The sequence below is a fragment of the Schistocerca piceifrons genome, chromosome 7 (assembly GCF_021461385.2).
Source record: "Schistocerca piceifrons isolate TAMUIC-IGC-003096 chromosome 7, iqSchPice1.1, whole genome shotgun sequence".
Lineage (NCBI taxonomy): Eukaryota > Metazoa > Arthropoda > Insecta > Orthoptera > Acrididae > Schistocerca > Schistocerca piceifrons.
The window spans coordinates 554335901-554352151 of NC_060144.1; the positions used below are offsets into that span (position 1 = coordinate 554335901).

General features: G+C 37.8%; 1 protein-coding gene across 1 annotated transcript in view; it reads right to left on the minus strand.

Annotated features, from left to right (window-relative positions):
• Positions 1–1483: 1483 nt before the first annotated feature.
• The window catches only part of LOC124804869 (T-complex protein 1 subunit beta), a 46365-nt gene continuing 31597 nt past the window's right edge, over positions 1484–16251 (minus strand). Inside the window, exons 6-9 of the mRNA XM_047265234.1 lie at positions 10942–11116; positions 3662–3839; positions 3323–3526; positions 1484–1897 (exon numbers count right to left, since the gene is read on the minus strand). Coding sequence (XP_047121190.1) covers positions 1725–1897; positions 3323–3526; positions 3662–3839; positions 10942–11116 — 730 coding nt within the window. The 3' untranslated portion in view covers positions 1484–1724. The remainder of the gene's footprint in view (positions 1898–3322; positions 3527–3661; positions 3840–10941; positions 11117–16251) is intronic.

Sequence of the window (16251 nt, forward strand, 5' to 3'; positions counted from 1 at the left end):
TCTGAACAGAGGACTAATCTGGAATCTTTTGCCAATGGAGAGCATCAAGACATTTTTTCAACTACAGGCCATATGTCCAGTGGAACACAAAATGTCTCTAATGCAGAGTTTTCCACTGCCTTCTCCATTCTCATGCCAGTGATCACTGCTGGTTCTTCCATCTTTTAGGGACAGTTTCCCACCATAAGAGCAAGGCAGTGCCCTGAACCTGTGCCCCATCTTCTGCACTCTTTGACAAGGCCGTTGGCGGAACGAGGGTAACTTCTTATGCCAGAAGTCTGGAAATTTACCTTTACTTTTTGTCCTATTACATGTTCACGGATATCTAAGTTTTTATTTATATCTAAAAAGAAAGATGATGAAACTTACCAAACAAAAGCGCTGGCAGGTCGATAGACACACAAACAAACACAAACATACACACAAAATTCTAGCTTTCGCAACCAATGGTTGCCTCGTCAGGAAAGAGGGAAGGAGAAGGAAAGACAAAAGGATATGGGTTTTAAGGGAGAGGGTAAGGAGTCATTCCAATCCCGGGAGCGGAAAGACTTACCTGTCTCTGTGTCTGTGTATGTATGGATGGATATGTGTGTGTGTGCGAGTGTATACCTGTCCTTTTTTCCCCCTAAGGTAAGTCTTTCCGCTCCCGGGATTGGAATGACTCCTTACCCTCTCCCTTAAAACCCATATCCTTTTGTCTTTCCTTCTCCTTCCCTCTTTCCTGACGAGGCAACCATTGGTTGCGAAAGCTAGAATTTTGTGTGTATGTTTGTGTTTGTTTGTGTGTCTATCGACCTGCCAGCGCTTTTGTTTGGTAAGTTTCATCATCTTTCTTTTTAGATATAAGTTTTTATTTATACATACCACAATAAGAATAATACGACTAGCATATGGATAAGGGAGGAAATAAGCATTTTAACAGAGCAAATGCAATAATTTTATGCGCATACATTTTCATGAACAAACTGTGTGGTTTGTGAGCCAAATAAGGTGGACAGTTGTCACTGGAGAGTGCATAGAGCAAAATTTTGATAACCACTCCTCTCGTGCACAAATGGCACTGTTTCTCATAATGCTGGATTTCCCATCTGTGTGGATCTCCAAGTTAGCTGCTTCATCCCATGTGACAAAAGCTTAGGTGTTTGTGTTAAGTTATTTAATTGCTGTGTAAATTAAAATGTACATTTTTTAACTTTTCACTTTATTAGTGAGGATGTTATTCTTGTGCTGCTGCACTCTCAGACAAACACTCTACTCAACATGTCAAATGCAAATTAAACGTGTTCAATACTAGATGAAGGTGAAATTTTCTAAATGCATATTCTTTAGACTGGATGTTGATATCATGAATATTAAATCGAAGATAATCAGAACTTTCACTTATACATTATTACAATTAGTACCTGAATGACAATTTTGCTTAAAAATTTACTCTAGGTGTTATTCAAAAAATCGTAGCAGTTCTAGAAATACTGACATCATAATAGTTGATCACATTTGTTTATTAGAACTTAATCATAACAGTGTAACAAAAATTAAACACTTAGTTACTTACAAAAGCAATTATATGATAAGTCTTTTAAACTGACTGTAGTTCAGTAGCCACTCAGCAAGAGTAATTAATATTTTTAGAGGGTGGTATAAATATGTTAAAAACTGTTGAAAAGCTTTCTTCTCTGAAATGCAACGGAAAAAAGGAAAAAAATACTTAAATTAACAAAATGTTAACAACGACCACGGTCCTGGACACGTTTGCGGGGTGCAGCTTTTATGATATTGTCCACTCTAAGAATCATCTCTGCAGCCTCAGCTGCAGAAAGAACAACTTGACGCTTCACAACAAAAGATTCTGTAATACCCAGAGCTTTCATGCAACCAATTCTTCCATTTTCCATATCTGTGAAAAGAAATTCATTCTTTAAAAGATGTACCTAGCTTTTACAATGCAAATTATCTAAACATCAGGTGTTAAGTTCACAATCTATGATTGTTTTTAAAAGAAATGCTGATGTTCACAGCAAATATAGTGGTTAAAAGGAGCTTTATTAGATCTAAAGGAAAATTCTACTGAGATAATTATACACTTACAAGACGGGATACTTGGCCGGGACTTTCTTACAGGAGGTAAAAGTCTTAGTACTGCTCACAAGCAAAAATGGAAGTAAAAGAAATTATCCTAGATTCTGAAACTATTACTTCATTTCTTTGTGGGAAGGAAGGGTAGATGAAAGGGCCTGTTAAAAGGATGAGGTGAGAAAAAAAAAAAAAAACAGTATGTTGGTAAGCACTCCAGTCCATAAATGGTGAGGACACACTTGAGAACTAGAAAATTTCATTTCTAGTTAAGTATTTTGACAATACTGAACAATGGAAAATCCAGGATGGAATAATGACAATATTATGAAAAGGATAGATTTCTACTCACAATATAGCAGAGATGTTGAGTCACAGACAGGCACAACAAAAAGACTACTGAACACATAAGCTTTTGGTCAGAAGGCCTTCTACTGAAGCGCGCACCCACACACACACACACACACACACACACACACACACACACACAGGCAAATGCAGCTCTCACACGCATGACCACTGTCTCTGGTTGGCATCAGCACCCTATTTGTTATGCCTGTCTGTGACTCGACATCTCTGCTATATGGCTTGTAGCAATCTACCTTTTTCATAATACTGTCATTAAACAATGTACTGATAATTACATGACCCATTTCTGTCCAGCATTTGTCAGGCATTGGACACTGGGCCATGTTGTATTGACAGCTACTTTCCACATTTTGATACGTAGTATGTTACCTGCTCCACTTTGACAGAGAGATATCCATTAACAATGATGCAATCAGACAGGCCCAAAGAGACTGCAAATACCATCTTCCTCCAATTATTTCCCTACTGTAATAGGATTCTTGTGACTGGAGTTATTTCTTACAAAAATTTAAAACTGGTACAGTGACCTGTTCAATATCTGAACAAGAAAAGGAAGCATTTCCTCAAAGCATTAATGAACTGCCAGTCTTAAAAAACTACACATCTGCTCACCAGTCTCCTTTCTCTTAAAACAATTAACACTAACCAATCAACAGCTGCCATAAAACTGAAAGGAACAGCTCAAGCCCTACCTAAAATGTGTGCATGGTTACGGAGTTGATCCAAAAATAAAAAGGAGTGAACTAAAGTGGATTAAATTTGAATAATTTGGTCCCTCTGTGGGCTGAGTATGTGTATCACTTTATAATAAGATGACCCGTCTTGTGCCCAACTAAACATGGAAATATCTCCCCCCTCCCCACCACCCTCTTTTACTCACCAAGACCCATTGTATGAGATCCCTGGCTGTGTGCAGCCCTCAGCTCTGAAATCAACTGCGCCGAATCATAGCCTGCATTATCAGCTATTGCAGTAGGCAAAGTCTGTAGTGCACGGGCAAATGCCTCCATTGCCACAGCCTCTTTGCCAGGTGTTTTTGAAGCAGCTGTCATCACTTCACCAGCCATAAGCATTTCACTGCAACCTACCCAAACACAAATAAAAGAATATTATGTCAATTATGCACAATATAATGTTTGATACTCAACAATAATATAGTTTCCATGAATCACTAAAACAAAATGGCTTAAAACCAATATAGCCAAATGTCATTGTTTACCTCCCCCATAGACCGTGCGAGATTCTTTGACTGTTGCTGCAAGTACACACAATGCATCGTGAAGAGATCTGTCGGCTTCATCAAGGATTTGCTGAGTCGCTCCACGGATCACAATGCTGCATGCTTCACCCAGAGCAACACCTCCGAAGTGCAGCAGTGTGTCTTCACCAATCATGACCTATTGTAAGAGCAAAACATTTTCGCTTAGATTTTAGCTAATTAGCTAAAAATATTAAAAATACAGAATCATAGTTGCTGTTAGAAATCTCCACCATAAAATAGTAATCAGCCTCTGACAGTTTATAATGTAACTGTTAGTCATAGAGTTTCTCTGAAGTGTTTCTTTAGAAATTAATGAGAACGACATGAGTACCCACGCAGAAAATATTCTTACTAATTCATACTACTAATTCTGTCTGTACTAAAATGGCAATCAGTTCCTTATTACAGAAGTTTTGCATGAGAATAATGCTCCTCTAGTATAAGTGTTTTTACTTTTTAGCATTCGCTGGGCATTTATTACACAACATGAGCACAAATTCTTTACTGAAATATTAAATTTGTTACACTGGTCTAGTAAAAAAGAAAATAATAGGGCTGCTTGTAAATGAGAAACTTCCATGAAAGACATGTCTGATGTAACATTAACTTCTTCAGGCATTTCCTGCTCTCTTGCCTTTTACCTGGTAGACCACAACCAGGATAATGTGCTCTTTATGAAGACTTGTCTCACCCTATTCACAAAATATTTCTCTGTTCTGAAAGAACAGCCACCTCAGTTGCCTTCCACTCTTGTGCAATATGTTTGCATTCTTTTTAAATTTTATAATAATAATTAACAATAATATAATAATAATAATAATAATAATAATAATAATATAATGAAAAACATGTTTCCTATGCTCCACCTTGTTGTAGGAAAGGCAGATGCAAGCTAAGATTCATTAGAAATCTAGTGGAATGTAATACGCCCACAGGAACTGTTCTACTGCCAATTTTTGAGTACATCTCGTCAGTCTGGGATACCTACCAGAAATGTTTAATACAAGAGGTGGAGGAGCTCCAATCTGAATCTGTGTATTTCCTTAAGGGTTCGTTTGACAAGCACAAGATGTTCAACCAATAGCAGTGGCAGACACTGCAAAAGAGGTACTGTGAATCTCATTGCAATATTCTATCGATATTCAGAAGACGCACATTCTAAGAAGAATCAAACAACATAATTATTATTTCCTCCACGACCACAGCAGTAAAATCAGAGAAATTCGAGCTCATATAGACGCTTTTCAGCAGTTATTATTATTATTATTATTATTATTATTTCTTTACTTTCTCAGACGTTAAGTCTGGTTAAAAATGGAAAGTGACGAGGACCTTGATCAAGCGTCACTTCCTTTTAACTGTATGGTATGTGTTATATTGCAGTTAGGAACTTTCAGGTAATTGAACATGTATCAATAATTACAGATTTCTATAGTTGTATATATAAGTTTGGATGTAGCTGTATTGCATTGATGTACTGGTGGATATTGTGTGGTATGACTCCTGTAGTTGATAGTATAATTGGTATAATGTCAACTTTATCCTAATGCCACATGTCCTTGACTTCCTCAGCCAGTTGGATGTATTTTTCAATTTTTTCTCCTGTTTTCTTTTGTATATTTGTTGTATTGGGTATGGATATTTCGATTAGTTGTGTTAATTTCTTCTTTTTATTGGTGAGTATGATTTCAGGTTTGTTATGTGGTGTTGTTTTATCTGTTATAATGGTTCTGTTCCAGTATAATTTGTATTCATCGTTCTCCAGTACATTTTGTGGTGCATACCTGTATGTGGGAACATGTTGTTTTATAAGTTTATGTTGTAAGGCAAGCTGTTGATGCATTATTTTTGCTACATTGTCATGTCTTCTGGGGTATTCTGTATTTGCTAGTATTGTACATCCAATTATGATGTGATCTACTGTTTCTATTTGTTCTTTGCAAAGTCTGCATTTATCTGTTGTGGTATTGGGATTTTTAATAATATGCTTGCTGCAATATCTGGTGTTTATTGTTTGATCCTGTATTGCAATCATGAATCCTTCCGTCTCACTGTATATATTGCCTTTTCTTAGCCACGTGTTGGATGCATCTTGATTGATGTGTGGCTGTGTTAGATGATACGGGTGCTTGCCATGTAGTGTTTTCTTTTTCCAATTTACTTTCTTCGTATCTGTTGATGTTATGTGATCCAAAGGGTTGTAGAAGTGGTTATGAAATTGCAGTGGTGTAGCCGATGTATTTATATGAGTGATTGCTTTGTGTACTTTTGCTAGTTTCTGCTCGTTCTAGAAAGAATTTTCTTAAATTGTCTACCTGTCCGTAATGTAGGTTTTTTATATCGATAAATCCCCTTCCTCCTTCCTTTCTGCTTAATGTGAATCTTTCTGTTGCTGAATGTATGTGACGTATTCTATATTTGTGGCATTGTGATCGTGTAAGTGTATTGAGTGCTTCCAGGTCTGTGTTACTCCATTTTACTGCTCCAAATGAGTAGGTCAGTATTGGTATAGCGTAAGTATTTATAGCTTTTGTCTTGTTTCTTGCTGTCAATTCTGTTTTCAGTATTTTTGTTAGTCTTTGTCTATATTTTTCTCTTAGTTCTTCTTTAATATTTGTATTATCTATTCCTATTTTTTGTCTGTATCCTAGATATTTATAGGCATCTGTTTTTGCATCGCTTCTATGCAGTTGCTGTGGTTATCCAATATGTAATCTTCTTGTTTAGTGTGTTTTCCCTTGACAATGCTATTTTTCTTACATTTGTCTGTTCCAAAAACCATATTTATATCATTGCTGAATATTTCTGTTATCTTTAGTAATTGGTTGAGTTGTTGATTTGTTGCTGCCAGTAGTTTTAGATCATCCATGTATAGCAAATGTGTGATTTTGTGTGGGTATGTTCCAGTAATATTGTATCCATAATTTGTATTATTTAGCATGTTGGATAGTGGGTTCAGAGCAAGGCAGAACCAGAAAGGACTTAATGAGTCTCCTTGGTATATTCCACGCTTAATCTGTATTGGCTGTGATGTGATATTATTTGAATTTGTTTGGGTATTAAGTGTGGTTTTCCAATTTTTCATTACTATGTTTAGGAACTGTATCAATTTAGGATCTACTTTGTATATTTCCAATATTTATAGTAACCATGAGTGGGGTACACTATCAAAAGCTTTTTGGTAATCAAGGTATGCGTAGTGCAGCGACCTTTGTTTAGTTTTAGCTTGATATGTCACCTCTGCATCTATTATCAGTTGCTCTTTACATTCTCGTGCTCCTTTGCAACAGCCTTTTTGTTCTTCATTTATGATTTTGTTCTGTGTTGTATGTGTCATTAATTTCTGTGTAATGACTGAAGTTAATATTTTGTATATTGTTGGTAGGCATGTTATGGGGCGATATTTAGCTGGGTTTGCTGTGTCTGCTTGGTCTTTAGGTTTCAGATAAGTTATTCCGTGTGTAAGTGTATCAGGGAATGTGTATGGGTCTGCGATGTAACTGTTAAATAATTTAGTTAGATGTGAATATGTTGAGGTGAACTTCTTTAGCCAGAAATTTGCTATTTTATCTTTTCCAGGGGCTTTCCAATTGTGAGTAGAATTAATTGCTTGAGTGACTTCATGTTGCAAAATTATCACTTCAGGCATTTGTGGTATCATCTTGTATGTGTCTGTTTCTGCTTGTATCCACCGTGCATGCCTGTTATGTTGTACCGGGTTTGACCATATGTTGCTCCAGAAGTGTTCCATGTCTGTTATGTTTGGTGAATTGTCTATTTTAATGTGTGTGTTATCTATTGTCTGGTAAAATTTCTTTTGGTTTGTGGTGAATGTTTGGTTTTGTTTCCTTCTATTTTCACTTTTTTTGTATCTTCTAAGTTGCTTGGCCAACGCTTGTAATTTCTGCTTCTTTTCATCTAATTGCTCTATCGCTTCTTCTTGTGACATTTTACCTAACCTTTTTCGTTTTTTTTTTCTGACATCTCATTTCTTATAAATTGTGTTAGCTGTCCGATGTCTTCAGTTTTTCTATTCTGTGTTGCCATGCTGGTTTTGTGGGTTTCTTCTGTGTGTTGGTTGGTTCTGATCTCTGCCTAGTGTGTATATTTAGTGTAGTGAGTGCTCCTATATAAACCAGTAATTGTAACTCGTCCATAGTTGTGTTTTCATTTATTTTGTTTTGTATGATTGTGTTGATAGTTTTTATTGTTGTTTCGACTTGTGGGTTATTTGGCGGACTATGCAAGAATGGTCTAATGTCTGTATTTGTGTCTTTGTATTCTATATATGTCAGCTGAAATTTTTCTTCTATATCTAGCATGTGTGTCACTTCGTGTTCTATTTGTGCTTGTTCTGGTGGCTGCCTTGAGATTTCGTTTTGCTCCGATTGTTTAATTGATGCGTGTTGTTCTTTGTTTGTTTGCTCTGGGATGTTTGAGTCCATTACTGTATTTTCTTCTTCTTCTGATTGCACATTATTTTGTTCCAGTATTTGTTGTACTTGTTGTTTGATGTTTTCTAATTCTGACTGGGGTATCCTGTTATTTTTGATTATTACACGGATCTGATCAGCTAGTCGTTGTTCTGTTAAAAATTTTAATTCTGGGTATCTGGTAATAAATGTTGTGTATACTTGTGATCTGTATCCAGTTGTGTTGGTTTCTAGGTTTGTTGCTTGGTAATAACAGAACACGAGGTGTCGATTAACTTCATCTGACCATCTCATCCTCTGTCTTTGTTTTCCTTCTAGGGTGGTTGCAGGAAGCATATCCTGCAAAACACCTCTATTTGGATTTAAATCATTTTCCAGTTGGCTAGCACTTTCGTTACCATTGTGGGCGGGCATAGGGTTCAAGCGTCGTCCCCGACCATGACGGCGCTAGTCCGAGGCTTCTTTAGTTCTGTCCTGAACCAACTAATCACACTAAGCGGGGGGTTAGCCCTATTAGTGGTTTGTTCTTTTCGTCGCCTTTTACGACTGGCAGAACATACCGGAGGCCTATTCTTTTCCCGGGCCTCCACGGGGTTTATTATTATTATTATTATTACTTTTAATGTGAGTAGTCCATCAGGCTGTGTGTAATGCTGTGAAATCTATGCAAATGAAAAGTTCACCACTGCCCCAGTGTGCGAACAGTGCTCACAACAGAATGCTCTATGAGCTACTCCTTCACAAATCCAAGTACCAAGTAACATGGCATGTACTGCATGAGAAATGGACTACATAAAACACCTGAACATACAGCACAACCTCAAGTTAATGAACCTGCTTTTAAGGAAATCCCACATTAAATAAATATTTCCGCCAGTCCCGGTGAAATTTCCATACAAACAATGTTATTCCTGCCTACTTTTAACAACCCCCACTGTAAAAGGTAGTCCGCTTTTAGGGTATAAACATTAAAACTTTCTGCAAATTAATATCCAGTCTTTATGCAATTCGTAATGTGTCCAAATGAGTTTCCAATTTCTATCAGTTTCAAACAGGTCTTTTTCACTGTGTGATGGCAGTATACGGCCAACTATTCTTTCAGTTGACACTATCAGATCTCATTCCCATGTGGCAATACAGGAAAAAGCATTTAATGAACCTGAAATTATTTCGTCCTGCCTACCATGCAACCCTGGTCACATGATAGGCGTCACTCTCACTGAGTTACGAAGTGTCAGCTGTGACATGATGGTTGTCGTTATTGTCGAATTTATCAGTTATACTTTTGTGGCGTAATGACATAAAACTTTCAAACATGGTGAAGAACTACTATTCAACACCACCTCCATTGGGCAGCATTCTCAAAAACAAGGAAACACTCTTAAATGCTGAAACTAGCTGTTCCTCTGGATGCAAAGGGAAGAACATTCACATGTCAGTGTTCAGTGATGTGGAAACTATTCTTTTAAAATGGTTTCAAGGAAAGGGAAGAGGTAGCATTCATGTAAGTGAAAACATAATGCAAGAGAAGGCTCAGGAAATCTCCCTCAAGATCATAGTTGAAAATTTCAGGGAATTCAATGGCTGGTTAGAATGGTTAGGCTTATGAGCCCAGACACATTTTTTAATGCAGATGAAACTGGCATCTTTTGCAATTTACTTCCTGCAAAAACATATTCTGTTCCGAGAGAAAACTGGCATGGAGATAAAAGTAAAGAAAGAATGACTACGTTACTGTGTTTCAACAGTGATGGAAGTCAAGTTGCCTTCACTCATTAAAGGGATTTTAAATCTCCCAGATATTTTTTACAATGTAGAAAAACTATCTTGTATCTATGAGTATAACAGCAATGCCTGGATGGCATTGTAAATCTTTACAAGATTTCTCAGGTACTCAGGTATTTAGGTGCCATGATGGGTGCAGCAGACATGAAAATAGTGCTCATTATTTACTGATGAATGTAAATGATGTGATTCTTCAATTTCTCCAGGCATATTTTATGACAAAATAAATCTCGTGAGAACAGCTTGGTATGAGTGTGCATAGAACACAATATTTCAGCAATCGACCACGTTGCCATCATCAGGTGCGCTGATGGTGGCAACATGGTCGATTGCCAAAATATTGTGTCCTATGCACACCCATACCACGCTCTTCACCCAAGATTTATTTCGTCAATGTAAATGATGTGTTCCTTCCACCGAACAGCAAAAATCAGCATCAGTAACTGGGCATAATACACATTGTTAAAGACAAAATTACATTCCCTGAGAGGAAAGAAGTGATGAGAGTCAACATCCTGCAGACTATGCATATGGTTGTTGCTGCCTGGAATTGTGCAACACAATCAACTGTGTTAAACTGTCTCCCAAAGGTTAGTTGTGGCACATCAGTTGCTGTTCAGGACGACATTGCTCCTGAAGAAAAATGGAGTAGAATCACAGATGTTCCCAAAAATGTGGCACTCCAGAACTGTCTTGTTATAACATCCTGACTGCCATACCCTAAATGGAAGTTGAGTGAGATGTGTATAATGCTAGTGAAGGAAAATTTAGGTAGGTGGTGGTGGTGGTGGTGGTGGTGGTGGTGGTGGTGAGGAGGAGGAGGAGGAGGAGGAGGCACCTGTTGAATCTGATCACCATCCAATTGAATGTGAGTCCAGTGTCTTACCATCGTGCCACTTCACTCAGTCCAGCATAAAGAGACTCCATCAAAGATATGAAAATGAACTTGTGATCACAACAATGAATTTACTACAGAACACTAAATGGAACAGAAAAACTTCTCACCTAAATTCTACATACCTGCTCAATAACATCACAATGTCCCAGTTTCACTAGTTCTGGGTTGTCAAAAGTGGAAACAATTTCACCTCCAGTTACAAGTGCTAGCCGTTCAATGCCATCGAAATCTGCATGTTCTATAGCCATAACCCCAGCATCTGCAAAGAGCTGTTCTGGGTAGTTATAGATGAGCTGCCTGTAACAAAATGTAGAATATCTGAGTAACTTGTTCTACACTGCTTCAATGCACACATATAGAAGACACTCAGTATCTCACCAAAACCAGCGGTATTCTCAACACTACAACTGTAAGTAATTTGAAGAGTATCAACTGCTGTATTAAATCATTGGCATGTCAGCCTGAATGCAGAACTGCTGATTATTATAGTAATGGCCGCCTGCCTCCTGCACGACTATGTCACATTTTATTACAGATTATATACGCAAATAAGAAAAAAAATTCCCAAATTTCACAGTTAAAAATACATTTTATTCTGTGTTAATTAAAAATATATTTCCCCCCAGAGCTGTGAAACTTATCAATCCTTTGAACAGTAAAGGTTTTATACACCAGCATAAAACTTCCTGGCACTTTAGGAAACAAACCACAGCAAAAAATAACATGCTTTGGAAAGATCTTTAATGCATGGAAACATGTAAATTGCATATTTTTTGTATCATGAAAGTCGAAATGTGAATTCCATCAAGTACAGCATGGTAGCTTCCGAAGCACTGAAATCAAGGTTGCAATGTGATTTTGTCAGTCATTCACATCTGATGTCAGGTGATCTAGCCAGCCAATGACAACAGACATTCAGAGCAGATGACACATAATGTAGTCAGCAAATAACAACATCACCGTCAAGTAACACAAACATGCAAATAGGAAAAGTTAGTTTAAATTAATACACACATGGTATAGCTATAACAAAAGCTAAGCTTTCACTTACAGTGTTGATCTTTTTTAGCGTGTATTATCCCTTAAGTTATACCAAACACAAAAAAAAAGGGCCATTAAAATTTTAAATAATAGTAGAAATAGCTGGTCTTCTGGGTCCGAAATTTTTCTAGCTGGATGCTTAGTAAAGTGTTAAGTTTTGAATGAGAGTCAAATGATCCGTGAAATTAAGAAATTCATCACACACTCTCACATGCAACATAATTTATCTTGTGTAAAAGGAAATTGACTTTGAAACTTTGAAAGCAATGCTTCTCAAACTACCATTCGCAATATTTTCCTGCTATCTGTTAAGAGCCCACACACTAGTGACGGATGGCAGTGATCCATCAACTGCGGTATCACTTTTAACTGGTCACTCGCCTTGACACACCAAGCACGAGCAATTTGTCAAGTAATTTCGATCAGTATAATGAACACCATTGTGTCAGGAAATTCTGCTACAGAAAATGAACTGTTTAGCAGCAGTTGCAGCTGATTTTTGTATCCCCAGGAATACTTGCAAAACAAATTTAAAATAAAGGAGAATTATAATTTATTAAACTTGTTTTGAAATGCTTTTCCTGGGAACTGCAGGTTACTTAACACAATATGTTACATTTTTTATTGATGACAAATGGGTTGTGCAGATCGTTCCAGTGTGTATAGAGATGTCAATAGCAGCACTACTTATTACCGTAACTCTTGTTATAGATTGTATGTAGAACAATTAGATTACATGAACAAAAGGTAATTGAGTACAACTGTATAATATAAGGAGGGACTCAAAAATAACTGGAATCTAAGAGTCACACACACATGCTTTGCAGTTACGCGTTGTGCCACTAGGTGGTGTTAGTTTAGGGTCTCCCATGCCACTTGGTAAACAGGCGTCAGTCGTAGTTAAGTGGTTTGTTTGTGGTGCTCTGTTGATCGTGTTAGTATTTCAACCCTTTGGCGATTAATGATGTGGTCATCAAGAAGGAATAAAGTGACTATTTGAAATTTTGTTTTCTGGTAGGAAAATCTGCAGCCAAGGTTACTGGTATTCTGTGGCAAGCCTTTAATGATGATGCTTTGAGGAAATTGCATGTCTGACAGTGGTTTTCGTATTTCAAATCCAGCATGTCAATTGAAAACATGTGAGGCCCCTGTCCCTCGACAGCAATAAATGACAAAAACATTGGCACAAACATGCAATTGATGAAGATTGTTGAGGACCTTAATTTTTGAGGAAACAAGAGTGTCATGGAGCACGGTCCAGCAAATTTTAACCGAAGATATGCACATGAGAAAGGTGTCTGCAAAATTTGTTCCTCACTTGCTCACAGACGACCAAAACCAAAGAGAAAATTATGTGAATATTTGCCATGACTTGAAGAGTGAAACGCAGTGAAATTTTCTTAAAAGAATAGTGAATGGGGGTGAGAGTTTGTGCTATAGGTACATTCCACAGGCAAAGCAAGTGGAAAACTAAATCACCACCATGACCCAAGAATGCACATCAAGTGTGATCCAATGTGAAATGAATGTTGATTTGTTTTCTGATATCAAAGGCATTGTCCACAGGGAGTCCATTCCTCCAGGACAAACAGTGAAGCAACATTTTTATCTGGGTGTGTTATGAAGGTAATGAGTGCGTGATGAAAAATGGCCAGAACTGGGGAGAAATGGGAACTGGTTGCTCCAACACAACAATGCTCCAGCCTACACAGCTCTGATGGTCCAATACCTCATGGCAAAAAACAACATGGTGCTTGTGTCTCAGCCACCCTACTCACCTGATCTGGCTCTGTCTAACTTTTTTTGTTTCCACAGATGAAGCAAACTCTGAAAGCAAAGTGATTCAGTGACATGGATGACATCAAAGAAAGCATATTAACTGCTTTGAACAGTATCCTGTCTCAAGAGTTCCAGAACTGTTTTCAGCAGTGGCAAAAGCACTGGCACAAGTGCTTTAATGCACATGGACAATACTTTGAAAGGGACTAAGGTATTGTGAACGTAAAGTTCAATAAAAATACGTGACAACAGAAATTCTGGTTCTTTTTGGATCCCCCTTCGTAGATTTGCCCTGAAGATTTAAATAAAAATGTCCTCTTAATACTACAAGAGGCACGAACATCATTCAGTTTGAAGTTAAAAACTTTAACACAGAGCATAATTATTTCATAAATAATTCAAAACCATAAGAGGGAGCCCACTGTAGCAAGAATATGAACTTTCCATCAATTCTTCTACAGCACAAGCTTCAAAATGCTAATCACTGCACAATCTATGGGTATATTTTGTTTTGCAACTCTGGCTTCCACTTCACTTCTCTAGGTAGTTCGTTGTCCTTACATAACCATGAATTCTAATGTAAATTTCTCACTCAAGTCAGCAATGTGAAATGAAACAAAACTGTGCAACCATGCTTAATAACTAGAGAAACAAGTTACTGTCATACTGCCTCACACCACTCTTAACCAGCCAAGCAGCCATTTTGCGTGCACGAATAGCGTGTGTTAGCGATCAAATTGTCTGGGATCATATTATTTGGGATTTCCACACAAACAGCTATTGGTGACCGGTCACTGAAATGTGCTCACACACAAGCGATCTATGAAACAATCATTCGCCCATGCGACAGATTGCTGTGATCCATTGCTTGGGCATGGGACCCTTTAGATACGTAAATAGCTGTGATGTCTTGCTCATTGAAAGTAGTTTATTAATAAGAAGTATTGCGTAGTCTTCGTATTAAAGCCTGTGACACTTTTTGCTGTAAGCAGACACTAATGTGTGCAGTGTATTTTGTTGTTGTAAATGGCACACTTTCTTTGCGACTGAAGTTCTGTTTTGGTGTTATTCTCTCATTTATGTACTACTGCTGCAGCATTGTGCTAAAGTAAAATTCTTTGTTAGAGTATCAGTTCATACCAGTCAAAGTTACAAAGATTTACCTGAAAACAAACAATGAACAGAATTCTAAAAAATTCCTGGGTTTTTCCCAGTTTTCCCAGGGCATATACACATTGTATTAGTAAAGATATATCTGGAAGTAGACACACATTCTGTTACCCTAACTGGCTGGTATAAGTAAACAACTACAGCTTCTGACATGGTGGTTAGTGGCACCGATTCACTGGTAGTGTAAGAGCGTGTGAGCGTACTGACTGCTCCAAATGTTCTTTTGGTGTTAACGCGATTTGTACAGGAGCATAAGTAATTTTTAATGGCAGGCAGTTGGGCTTTTGAGAACTATGTCTCTTTAAGGGTCACACCAAATGCAAAGTGGCCATAAATTGTAGTTCAGCCAGGCAGTGATAAGATCCATTCCGTTTCCACTGGAGGAACATCAATTTGGTATCTGAGAAAGCAGAGAAGGCAAAAATGGGACCACCAGTACTCATAGACTCAACCTCATGGGGGATGGGGGCTGGACTGACTGGAGCAGCACAATTTGGCTAAAATTTCAATTTTTATTCTGGTTTCTGTGAGGTTTCAGTTTCTGTTATGATTTTCCTGTCTTGACTTCTAAGACAGGAGAGGACCATTCTTTTCTACAACCTACAAACTGTGGATCTGTCAGCCACTAACTGATGGTTTACTGCTGGTCTGTTTCATTCTGTGAGTGGGGCACTTTAATACGTGTCCTCTTCAGTGATGTGAGAGCAGGATGAGGCATCTCCGTCATGATGTCACTCATCTGATTAGAACACTCACCATGGGCACCTCCCCGCCACAGTAAAGTCTACCAGGCACAGTAGCTGTTGCCTTGAGCTCTGATGCCCCAGATTAGACAGGCACCTCCTCCTTAATGTACAGGAAGTTACAGCTCAGGTATCTGCAGAGTAATCCCTGTGTTATCCAGAGGCTACACCTGTGGGGCTATATGACGCCTTCTCCACAATGGATTGGCTACTGCATTGGATTTCATGTACAATCATAAAACCATTATTAGCAGGATACGATATGAACCTTCAACAATGGCAAGTGAAAAATCCTTCATGGGAACCATATGTAATCAAATCAAAATGGTGGAGTGAAATGTAGTGAACTGAGCAAAACAGAAAGATGTACTAATAAAAACTGTGTCATCAATGTAAAATCTTGACTAGATATAACATCTTTTAGATGCTTCCTATAACAGGCAAGGAATAACAGCGGATCTATTCTAACAGCCGACACTACAAAGGGTAAAATATAACCAAATACAAAGCAGTCAACAATTTGTGGTGATTGCTATTACCCTTCACTTTGTCTGCAACAATTCAAGCTAACTTCACATACCAGCCTAATTAACACTTTTAGTAGAGCTATACTTAGGGTAACACTATTTGTTTTTGTGCCTCTAATTGAATATTTTAAGTAATTTCCATGAGACGCCAATGCTACACACAAATTTGGAG